The sequence below is a fragment of the Podarcis melisellensis genome, assembly GCF_964234715.1.
Source record: "Podarcis melisellensis genome assembly, chromosome: 17".
Lineage (NCBI taxonomy): Eukaryota > Metazoa > Chordata > Lepidosauria > Squamata > Lacertidae > Podarcis > Podarcis melisellensis.
Window position 1 is genome coordinate 34364500 of NC_138534.1, and position 12268 is coordinate 34376767.

At 42.2% G+C, this 12268-nt stretch overlaps 1 protein-coding gene across 1 annotated transcript; it reads left to right on the forward strand.

Annotated features, from left to right (window-relative positions):
- Positions 1–390: 390 nt before the first annotated feature.
- Positions 391–11537, forward strand: DNAJA1 (DnaJ heat shock protein family (Hsp40) member A1). Its single transcript, XM_081894552.1, has 9 exons — positions 391–583; positions 1796–1941; positions 2632–2809; positions 3588–3692; positions 3822–4049; positions 6550–6664; positions 8764–8879; positions 9569–9669; positions 9922–11537. Exons 2-9 carry the CDS (start codon positions 1810–1812, stop codon positions 10138–10140), a joined length of 1194 nt encoding a protein of 397 aa, XP_081750678.1. The 5' UTR covers positions 391–583; positions 1796–1809; the 3' UTR covers positions 10141–11537.
- Positions 11538–12268: the final 731 nt, after the last annotated feature.

Genomic DNA, 12268 nt, shown 5'->3' on the forward strand with positions numbered 1-12268 from the left:
ATTGTAGGGGGTTGGACTAGATGACCCTCGGGGGACCCTTCCAATTCTGCAATTCTTTGAGACATCCTGGACATGCGGGACAAGCGGTTGCCAGTTAACGGAACCGTTCCCTGAACAGCGGCCATTGCCAGCGCCGACTTTCTTTGTCAGCGAGAGCCCCGTTGCATTTTGGAACTTGTAGTCTTCCTTTATACCGACCTGATAAAGGGCCGCCTCCGGCGCATGACGGGATTTGTAGTTCCCTCCGGTGACGTAATTAGCCCGCGAGGGAGGGGGGAGGAGCTGGCTTTCCGCGTCGCCGTTTGGCAGAAAAGCCAGCGAATGAGAAGTGCTGGTGAGGAGGAGGCGGAGGCGGTGCTTCCGGGAATGGGCGTGGCTTTCTTGAGAAAGGGGGAAAAAAAAAAAAACTCCCCGGATACTGACTAGGCTGAGACCGGCTCGGAACTTTCTAGAAAAGTCGCGGCTTTGCTTTTTGCCTTCTGTGTGAGAGGAAGCGGCAGGCTCCTCGCTCGGCTCCCTCAAGCGCTAGACCTCGTGTGGTATTTTTTTTTTTAAATTTCTCGGCCGGCGGCGCGAGCGTATGGTGAGTGAGGGCCGGGAAGGGGCCGCCTCAGCCTCTCCCTCCCCCCCCCCAAAAAAAATTACCTCACCGGCGCCCGCTGTTCCACACAGAACGGGCTGTCAGTTGCGCGGTTGCTCCCAACCCCCCTCCCCCCCCCCGCCTGCTTGCGTGAGGAAAGGGGGGAGGGGATCTGGCGCGCGCCTGGTCAGCTGACTCCGGCATGGCGTGGGGAGGGGGGGAAGAGGAGGGGGGAAATGTGACTGAACTTTCCCTAAGGAGGGAATGTGGGGAGTGGGGGGGGGGGCTGGTTGGGCCGTTGGTTTCGGGGGGGGGGTTGCCTTGAAGCCGGTCGTGACCGTTTTCCAGGTAGGACTTCTCAGGAGGAGAAGCCCCTTGAAGCACAAAAGGGGGGGCTGTTCAGCTGTGGGTTTTTTTTCTCCTTTTCCTAAGCATGGAGTTGGGGCTCGCCCCCCTTTCCGTCTGTAGGGGGAAGGGTTGGGGGAGGGGGGAAGCAGGAAGAGTCTCTCGTCAGATGTCGTGAACTGCCCTGTGATCGTCAGATGGAGGGAAATGTACAAATTTAGTAAATACAGTGGTGCCTCGGGTTACAGACGCCTCAGGTTACAGACTCCGCTAACCCAGATATAGTGCTTCAGGTTAAGAACTTTGCTTCAGGATGAGAACAGAAATCGTGCTCTGGTGGCGCGGCAGCAGCAGCTGGAGGCCCCATTAGCTAAAGTGGTGCTTCGGGTTAAGAACGGACCTCCTGAACGAATTAAGTATGTAACCAGAGGTGCCACTGTATAAAGATGGGCATTTCTCTGTAGTGGTCTCAGGTTGGGTGTGAATTTGTGAGGTGGTTGTGGGGGGCCGGGGAGGCCAAGGATGTGAGATTGAACTTCCACCTTCCCCCTCCCCCAAAAAGGTGCTTTTGAGGGGTTTGGTGGGGGAGGGGTTGAGAAGCCCACATTGTCACGTGGAAGTGTGAAGTATACACGAGGTACCATATTGCTATTTTGTAGGGGATTTTGGTTAATTTGGGGTGAGGGAATTCCCTTTTAAGGTAAAAGCTATTGGCCTGATAGTCCTAAAAGAGTTTGGTTTCATAAGCATTTGGGAGACAGGGATGTTGAAACTATGAGAGAGACTGGAAATATCTCTAGCTTACTGTGTTTGTTTGATGTATTTTTCATGTTCTTATTTGTCAGTGTTATCCTTCCCTCCATGTTGCAGGTATCAGCTGAACCATGGTGAAGGAGACCACATACTATGATGTGCTTGGGGTAAAGCCCAATGCCTCCCAAGAGGAGCTGAAGAAAGCTTATAGGAAATTGGCACTGAAATATCATCCTGATAAGAATCCTAATGAGGGCGAGAAGGCAAGTATGCAAGCCCCTTCCCTACCACAGACATTATGCCAATTAGTTTTGTGAAACATGCTATATCTGCTGGCTACTTGTCTGTATTGTACCTAATGGCTGTGAATTTTGAGTGGGTTGGATTCTGGTACCCAGGCAGTAATACATATCCTCTTCCCAGAATGGGCATAACAGTCTGATACTGATACATGTTTGTCTTATTTAGGTCTATTGCTTCATAATATTACTTTGAGCATGTGACATACTTTCGGAGGTGGTGAGCAGAGAGCTAATATTGCTAAATGAGAAGCTATTGGTACTTGTGCACCATCTTATATTTTATAACTTACTTTGCCTCTTGTGCAATACAACCCCTCTATAGTGCAAAATGGATATCAGAACATTCAGTTCAAGGCTTTTTAAGACTAAACACCTGTCTTTTGCGTTTAAGAAGCTTAAATGCAAAAGCATGACTGCAGTCCTTTCAAATTCTGAAGGTTCACAAATGGAAAGGCTGACCATCTTAACCTTTAGAAACTTCACATTGACTCCAGATATGATTTAAAAGGCCTGACTTTAGTCTTGAACAGCCACCTGGATTTCTGAGCATTATGTTCAGATAGTGGTGCTAAATAAATGTTACAATAGTACCGGTAATCTGTGAATATTCTGTAAAGAGGTTAAACTTTTCTTTTCTTTTTAATCTTTTAGTTCAAACAGATTTCCCAAGCCTATGAAGTACTTTCTGATCCTAAGAAAAGAGATTTGTATGATAAAGGTGGTGAACAAGCTATAAAAGAGGGTGGTACTGGAAGCAGCTTTGGGTCACCCATGGATATATTTGATATGTTCTTTGGAGGTGGTGGAAGAATGCAAAGAGAAAGGAGAGGTAATGTCCAACTTTTTTTGAACTAGTTCATGCAAGTGATTGTAGTTCAACCAATAAAAGCAGATGGGCAAAGAGAACAGATCAGATTTCCATTTGAAAGTGAAGGTGGCCCACTCATTTAGCTGTACCTTATTAATATCATGAGTTGCTTTGGTGATTCCAGTTAAAATAAATTCCAATCTTAAGGACTTAAATTTTATTAAAATGTCCATTTGTAGTACTTATAAGGTGCTTCAAATTCTAGTTTCTGATATTTGAAAGTTACTGATGTGGAACTTCAGGTATATAAATGATAAAAGTTGAGCTACATAGGTTTTTTTTAAAAAAACAACAACAATAAACACCTGACTTGCACAGCATCCCAAAAGAGCTTTCTGACTTATGTAAGCTATTTGTGTTTACTTGGCAATGTTCCACTAATTTCAATATATTACTATTTCATAAATGTGCCTAATGTGCTAGATATGCCATGTTATTTCTCCCTAGCCCATTTGGATTGTTCTATCCATTTCTCAAGAAATCCTCCTTTCCCTGGTTAGATCAGGCAGCACAGAACTCCCTCCCTCATAGTGGGATCAGGGATCTTGCTTAATGTCAACTAGCCCTGATCACAGTTGAAACTTATCGTAGAATGGCTTCCCAGGTTGGAGAAAATAAATTTAAAAGTTGAAATGTATTGGTAAGCAAGAATTTGATGGATCTTGGAAAACGTAACCTGAACTGAAATACAATCAGATGCCAATCGTATTGGTCCTCAACAATATGCCATTCCTTGCAGGTAAAAATGTTGTCCATCAGTTGTCAGTTACTCTAGAAGACTTGTACAATGGAGCAACGCGAAAACTGGCTCTACAGAAGAATGTCATTTGTGACAAATGTGAAGGTACACTGATAAACTTTTGTTCTTTGGGATGGGGGAGGTGAAAAGTCATATTGGAGACACTGCAGTTGTAAAGGGGGGAAATAAGCATGTAGTGATCTTGTGCTTATTTTCTTTGATGCTGTTTTCTAGGCCGAGGTGGCAAGAAAGGTGCTGTGGAATGCTGCCTTAATTGCCGAGGAACAGGCATGCAAATTAGAATTCATCAGATAGGACCTGGAATGGTTCAGCAGATCCAGTCTGTCTGTATGGAATGTCAGGGCCACGGGGAGCGCATTAGTCCCAAGGACAGGTGTAAAAGCTGCACTGGAAGGAAGATTGTTAGAGAGAAGAAAATCCTGGAAGTTCATATTGATAAAGGTATGTGTCTCATTTTGGGTTTTAAACCCAATTATTTTTGAGGGAGCAAGTATGGAGAACGCTCACATAAGTTACAGAGGAATTGCTGCTGCTATTGCAGCCTGCTTGGTAATAGAAGTAGCCTGCAGGTAATTTAGCCAAACACCTGATATGATCTGGATAAGTTGAAGAATTGCATGAGAATCTCCACAGTCAAGAAACATAGTTCTGTGGAAAACAATGCAGTTGTTCCTTTTAGCAGCCGTGTTGGAAGCCCCAGACCTGCAAGTAAGGCAGTGAAATAAGCCAACCTACAGACAAGATAAGTGTTTCTGCATGCTTTGATACCTGGAGAATACAAAAAAAAAAATGCAATTTTCTGAGCAAGCAGAAATTTGGCACCTGCCCCAAAGCTTGGAACACAAAGTCAAAGACAAAAGGATGTGCCTCTGCTGTCTCTGTTCAGCTCCCAAGTCATCAAGAGCTGACAGAGCCACCAAGTTGCCACAGAGACAAGCCAGTGCATCTTCCCCTTCCCTCTTCAACTTGAAGCCAGAGAGATGATGTGAATGTTTGTTTTGGCTTACTGCTTGCTCAGGTATTGGGAGGAAGCTTTGGGTTTGTTTTCACTCACCAGAAGCTGGCTGAGCACTGGCCATGAGATTGTCACGCCCTGATGGTTGAAATATTCTCACTGCCACAAATAGCGGGCAACTGGGGATGAGGAGAATGGTGTGCCTAAGCCATTAACATAATATTCTGGAGGAGTGTTGGAGAACTCTTTATAGGAATTCTGAGGGAGAATTATTAGGCTTGGAGGAAGTGTTTCATTCTAGGTTAACTTCTGGACTTTCAGTTGTGATGGAAGAAAAGTTTCCATCAACTTAAGTTTCTTTGGGTGGGTGGGAAAAGGGTTTCAAAATAGGGTTGGTAGATGTGAACCATGAAGTACATATTTCTCCTAAACTCCCCCATAGCTATAGGAAAGGGAAGAGTATCCCTTGCAGGGTTGAATCTACATGAACAGCTTCTAGCTTTACTAACCCTGAACCTCTGTAACCAGCACTGTAGAGAAATGGTGTTAGACTGCTAAAATGCAGAACTGAATGAGGAGGAAGCTATTTAAAATCTGGGGGAATTGAAATATATGCAATACTTTACTTCACTGCTTTAACAACATAAAATCATAATTTAAAACATAAGAGTTTTACATGCTAATGGTTTGGTACATTTATGAAATTTATTGAACACTCCTATACATTTACTTGGATAATCGTAGACCATAATGAATGTTAAAGGTAAAGGTACCCCTGCTCGTACGGGCCAGTCGTGTCCGACTCTAGGGTTGTGTGCCCATCTCACTTAAGAGGCCAGGGGCCAGCGCTGTCCGGAGACACTTCCGGGTCACGTGGCCAGCGTAGCGAAGCTGCTCTGGCGAGCCAGCACCAGCGCAGCACATGGAAACGCCGTTTACCTTCCCGCTAGAAAGCGGTACCTATTTATCTACTTGCACTTTAGGGGTGCTTTCGAACTGCTAGGTGGGCAGGAGCTGGAACCGAAAGACAGGAGCTCACCCCGCCGCGGGGATTCGAACCGCCGACCATGCGATCGGCAAGTCCTAGGCACAGTGGTTTTACCCACAGCGCCACCCGCGTCCCATAATGAATGTTAACAAGTGCCTAAAGGTAAAGGGACCCCTGACAAGAGACATAAACAGGAAAACTTGAAAGAATTTAGATTAGGTGGAAACCACACTATAGTGGAGTGTTGCATGATGAAAGATGGAGTGATGACTTCCATTAATTTATTTGGCTTGTATCCATCCTGTCTTACCACACACGCCACAGACTTTCACTTCTGGAACTGGACTTCCTCTTCCTCTCTTTTCTGTAGCTGATTTTGAGGAGACAACAAGGAGAAGAGAGGAACTCCTATTGCCCAAGGAGAGTGCCAGTTGTGCAGTGCTAGATACTACCCCTTTGCTTTGGGTGTTGTGTGGGACCCACACTTCTGGAGTTAGTTTTGTTTTTGTTCTTGACGTTTTGTATTGGTTGAAGAGTAATTTTTTAAAAAGATAATGAGATGGAAGATGTTCACCTAATTCTCACATTAATTGTGGGTACATAGTGGTTCCTAAGAGTTGTGGGAGAGTTCTGTGGCTGCCATAGTTAGTGTTCAGAAATTTGGCTTTGGGGCTGTTTAAATCTTGCTTTTCATTGGAGGTTGGAATCGCAATATGACTAACGCTGTACAGCTTTCGTACAAAAGCTTTGGGAAACATATTAAAACATATTAAAACAATATTAGTCATATTGTGATTCCAACCTCTAATGAATACTTTGTGTGTGTAAATAATAAATTTAAAAGGTATAAAAACCAGGCAGCGCTGCAGGTAGAATATAGTCCATAATGCAGAAAGCCTAACCAAAAAGCCAGTGAGGAATAGTAATACCTGTTAATGTCTATAATGCCATGATATTTTTGTGCTGTTTCTCCATCTTACATGGTGCTTTTGCAATAGGAATGAAAGATGGTCAGAAGATAACTTTTCATGGTGAAGGCGACCAAGAACCAGGATTGGAGCCAGGAGATATTATCATTGTCCTGGATCAAAAAGACCATACTCTGTTTACAAGGTAAATTCGTGATCGTACTGCCATAGCAATTCTAACTATGTTAATATGTAAGGGCTGGTTTTTATATGTGTATGTTGCCAGTCTCAGGGTTTGTTTATTGGATCAGAGGGAGCTATAGTTGGAGAATAAGGTTTTAATAATTCAGTGAGAATAGAGGATAGCCATAAAGGAGCAAAGTTAAAAATCAAATCATTACTCTTAGAGATGGGGCAGCTACTATAGGTCTTCAGGAGTAACAGATGTAAATCAGGCAGTGGGGAATCACTTTTGGCTGGAAAACCAGATCTAAAAGTGACCAGGCCTTCAATGAACCACAGTGATGGGTATAGTTTACTGTGCTCCTGATTGTTCTTTTGCTGCCATGGCTCGTGTTTAAATTTGGTGCCAAACGCCAGACACATCTGCAAAGGAACTGCTGGAAACATAAGCTGATTCCCAGTGGTTCCTTTGTAGCTGTGGATTTACCTGTGCTGTGCCTGAAGAAAAAAATCTGAAAACAAGCTGTTCCTTGATACAAATCTAGCCACAAGATTCTGTAGCTTGGGAGTACCTTCCCCACTGACTGCTAATATAGAAGACAGAGATAGCAAGTGGTTAGTGTAGGGAAGCCTCATTGCTTGATAAAACCTCAGCCTTCAGTTTGCATTAGTATCCATGGTGGTGGGTGGGTGCAGTTTTGCCATGCTTTTGTCACCACAGGTGCGAATAAGAAAACTGTGGTAGAAAACCTTGCTAGTTGGTAAAATAGTCATCTGTCCTGGGCAATACTGACTTTGTGGTGAAGCTCTGAAAATCAGGGGTGACTGGATGTAGTCGCTTTTCAGTTTAATACGTACATTACGTTCACATCCATAGTATACATTATAGCAAAGCTAACCACTTAGAAATAGAACGGACATAGAAACATGACTACCCCACCCCACCCACTACTCCCCCCCCTTTTCTTCCTAACCTAACATTGTATATATCATTAATTTCTCATAACAAATGCAACTGAATTGTAGAAATCATAACTTGAAGAACAAGGTATCACACTGTTTTTGTATACTTAAGAAATCTTTAATAAAAAACATTTTAAAAAGAAATAGTACAGACAGCTGCAACAGCATTTCCCGCCCCCCTTAAAACTGTGGATCTTCAAAGGCCCTAGGATCAGAATAAACTATGGGGTACTGTGATAGGAATTTTGAGGTCTTAGATATATGGTAATGTTCATAACTGCATGTACATAGATCAGCACAGGAAGACCAACCTGAAGCCATTTTGATTCCTAAACTGAGCAAATGTTTTCTCTGCAAGGTCAAAGTGGAAAAGCCTCCCCATTGTCTTTTCCTTCACAAATCTTGTCTTAAGGGTATGTCTGTGTTTGAATAGGGTGTGAGCCTGTGACCTGGCCCAGGAACTAAGTATTTATCACTACAAAAGAATGGCCAGGCTCCCCAGGCAATCTAATCAAGTAACCTGCCAGATAGGAGATAAACAACAACAGGAGAAAAACAATATTCAAATTTCTGTTTTAGATCGCCTTTTCTGTGATGTATGTATGATGTTTCTGGGGGTGGTCTTGATCTACAGGGTGGCAATTTCAAAAGTCTTTATAAGGCCTTGCACGCCATTTTTCTGGGTCCCTCCTCCTCTCCTGCGGGTGAGGGGAGCACCCTGTTCCAACAGTTCAATAAAGATCAAGCTCACTAGCTGCTTTGCTTCTCAGTATTCTCTGGTTGGCTTCTGTTATTCTCCTACCAATAGAGAACCTATGTAAGGACTCTGTATGCGCTCTTGGATACCCCATAAGGGAAAAGGGCAATTTTTATTTACAACAGCACTTCCAGTCCTGCAGGAGTAAGAGTTGCTTCTGCAACAAAATGTGTAAAGACTGTATGAGTGAAGTTCTCAGAACTGTGTTACGGATTTGAACTTTCACCTTTTAGTTCAATAGTACACTTAACTCAGGAGCAGCCAGTGTTGTGCCCTCCAGATGGGAACTACAGCTCCCCTCACACCTCACTGTTGACTGTGCTAGCTGGGTGCTGATAGGAATTGTAGTCCCAACACCAATTGGAAGGCATCCTGTGGCAGATAGTTCTTTTTCTCTACAGACGAGGTGAAGACTTGGTCATGAGCATGGATATCCAACTAGTTGAGGCACTGTGTGGTTTTCAGAAGCCAATTACAATGCTGGATAATCGAACCATAATCATTACTTCTCATCCTGGTAAGTATAATTTGAGAACAGGTATTTTGGTATATTTTCCTATTGCTTACTGTGGGTGGTAAAACTTCCAAGTAATATTTTGAGCTAATAATCATCACATGAAAATGAAATGTGCTCAAATCTATGGAATGCAGACTTGTGACACAACAAATACTGTATCTATGTCAAACATAGTAGTGAAATATCAGCTGCCGAGATCCACAAGTGAGGAGCTTTCACCTGCCACCTGATTGGCCACTGTGAGATCAGGATTCTGGTGGCTCTTTGGCCTGATGCTGCAGGGCTCTTAATGTCTTAGAAAAGCTAGTATTCTGTATAGAAATAGCATTTCAGTGATAGACTCCTATTGCCTTGGAGAAATTTCACCATCACTTGCAGCTGTTCTTTGACATGATGAAATTGAAATAAAGTTTGCAAATAGATGTTGGAAGTACTCTTAATACAATGCTGAAAATTAATCCTGGTTTGATTTGTAAGCAAGATCTCTACTTGCTGGTATCTGTGCAAAGTGAAGTTTCGCTACACCTTTCTGCATGAAACGACTACTACTGCATGGTTGTTTGTGCATCTTCATTCTCTCTTGCCTTGTTAGATCTATGAAATTTTAAGCATTTCTCACAGAGAGTAGTAGAATGCTAATAAAAATAGGTCTATTAATGAGGATAACCCTTTATCCTTTTGATTCTTAGGTCATATTGTTAAACATGGAGATATTAAGTGTGTACTGAATGAAGGAATGCCCATCTATCGCAGGCCATATGAAAAAGGCCGTCTGATCATTGAGTTCAAGGTAAGATGCAGCTGTCAAAAGCCACTGATTAAATGAAATTTCTTCAGTAAAGTTTCTTCTACTCATGCTAGAAAATACTGCCATGTGAGGTTTAATACTGTGCTTTAAAACAAAAAGTTGACATTAATTTACATAGCTACGCAAATGTGCCTTCTGCTTGCAAATACCTGCCGGCCAGACCATATTATATACACACACCTATCTAGAGATGTAATATGCATGCAGTGCACTAATAGTGTGCCCTAATTTCAGGTGATCTTTCCAGAAGGCGGCTTCCTTTCCTCAGATAAGCTGTGTCTATTAGAAAAGCTGCTACCTCCAAGGCAAGAAGTGGAAGAAACTGAAGATGCGGATCAGGTAGAGTTGGTGGACTTTGACCCATCTCAGGAAAGAAGGCAACATTACAATGGGGAAGCCTATGAAGATGATGAGCATCATCCTAGAGGTGGTGTCCAATGCCAGACCTCTTAAAATGGCCTCACGATTCCCCTTGTGCTGCTTCCCCTGTATGTCAGTTGTGGATGAGTGAAGGACTAAGGTTGCTAAACTTTCTCTCAAACTTGCCATCATCCCTGTAATATTTAAAACATAGTTGTTTTTAAATCAAGTTAACAAATTTAAATCAGTAAAATGCTACACTTCAATCAAGTTGGAATGATGTTCCTATTTCCGTATGACCTCTTAAGGAAACTAGAAGCCACTTTGCTGGCTTTTTTTATTTTCTGCATTGTAAGGTGTCTTGTGTGCAAACGCACTGGCTTAGTATTCAGTGATTTCTGTTTAGTATTATAAATTATATTCCCTTTAAAGTAATGCACATGTATTTATGATTCATGTTTAAAATGTGAAATTAAAGTTTTGTATTCATTTGCTCCTAGAATAAGTTGGTGTGTGTTGGGTGTATTGTGGCTGGTTGAGACTTCACAAGACACTGTCCTGTGCTGGAAAGTAAAAGCGCCCCCCCTCCGCCCCCAGCTTTAGCTAGAATGCTGTGCAAACATGCTCTGTTAATGTTATACAGGATCTTAACACGGCTAATGGGTGAAAGGTGTTGAAAATTCAGCCTGCCTGGTTCTTATGTATGATGAAGATCAGAATGTTCAGGCTGTGAACAGGAAATACTTGGCACCTTGAACAATGGCAACCATGCAACTGAAAGCAGCATGATTATTCTTGGAGTAAAGGCAGAAAAATATATCGTATCTACAACTTTAAATAGGAAAGGTGGACCATTTGAACTTATTAATATTTATCTTTAAGTGAGCCTATTAACAATATTCAAGTTCTTAGACTGCATGAGTACTTCTAGAAAATCCCTAACTCTGACACTGAACTAGTTTTGTGTGAAGTTTCTTATAAGGGCTACCTCTACAATTAGCCATTTCAACATGTTAACTGGTTTTATAACTAAATGGGATATAGCTTACTAAAATGGCTTGATATTCCAGTTCATAGCTGGGCCTTGATAACTAAGCCAGGGGCTTAATAGATTCAAGTGCCTCTTGAGACTCAGCTGTACCTAAGCTGACACTTGATTTTTTTTTTTTTTTAGAATTCCATTGCAAACATCCCTATTATAAGAATGAGCCTGGCACATAGTGCATCATGCTGTACATACAGAGCAAGTGAGCTAACAATAGCAGTCTAGTTTTTCACATCCATGACCTTATAGTTGAGGTTTTGATCTATGACTTCTTTCTAGTCTCTAGTCTGGGGTTTGATTAAGCTGTATAGCAAATTATCATGGTCCCTGTGATAAGGATGAGTTAGTTTAACTGAGTATGTGACTTCTAAAAAAATGCTTGCATATTGTACTTTAAACATGAGTTTCAACCTATAGGGGGAATAAATACTGTCCTTACTTCTAACAGTTTCATCTCTTCCTTTTTTATTACCTAAATCACCAATCAACATATTAACGCAGTGGAAAATTGTGCCTTTGTGGCAATTTGTACCCATTAAAACAACCATTTCTTGGCACTGGCCATGTGTAGGGAATGCTCAATTATGTTGTTTAATGTTACAATCAATCTACTTTAGCATTATAAGGGCCATTATGAAATGCATTAGTTTTTTTAACAAGTTAGGCTATTTTAAATGAAGTGCCAAAGTAAGTTTTAAAGCATTAGTTTAATTGGGACAGCTCTTCTAATGGCAGCATGGTAACTTCTAACGCCTATTGTAGCACTGGTCTTGGAATGACTAGCCTACCTCCCACCTCAACCAACTATTTTTGTTTTACTTGTTGTAAGCAGCTTATCTGCTGAATCATATAGCCTGATGCTGTCACGATTCGTCCAGAGCTCCTTGCTGCCCCAGGCAGTTCTCAATTAAAACGCTGAATAGCTTCTACTTGTCACTCTTAGCCACCTGAACATCCTCAGCAAGCCCAGACAGTTAACTGGCAAAACTTTGAACACCAAGGGCATATCTCTAGTAGCTCTCAAATATGGTTAGCAAGAATACTTTGTGGGGAAATGATTTGCTTGGCATTTGCACTCAAGAAAAAGGAAGTTTTCCCTGTCCTCCATACTCCGGAGCACATCATAAGAAGCTGCTAGTCTTGGATAGCTCAGCTGGTTAGAGCATGATAACACCA

What these genes read in the sequence shown, in the direction of transcription:
- DNAJA1 (XM_081894552.1), top strand. Translation starts at nt 1,810, where the DNA reads ATGGTGAAGGAGACCACATACTATGATGTGCTTGGGGTAAAGCCCAAT. An exon ending in GGAAGTTCATATTGATAAAG is followed by an intron (nt 4,050 to 6,549) that starts GTATGTGTCTCA and finishes CTTTTGCAATAG; the next exon opens with GAATGAAAGATGGTCAGAAG. An exon ending in GACCATACTCTGTTTACAAG is followed by an intron (nt 6,665 to 8,763) that starts GTAAATTCGTGA and finishes TTTTCTCTACAG; the next exon opens with ACGAGGTGAAGACTTGGTCA.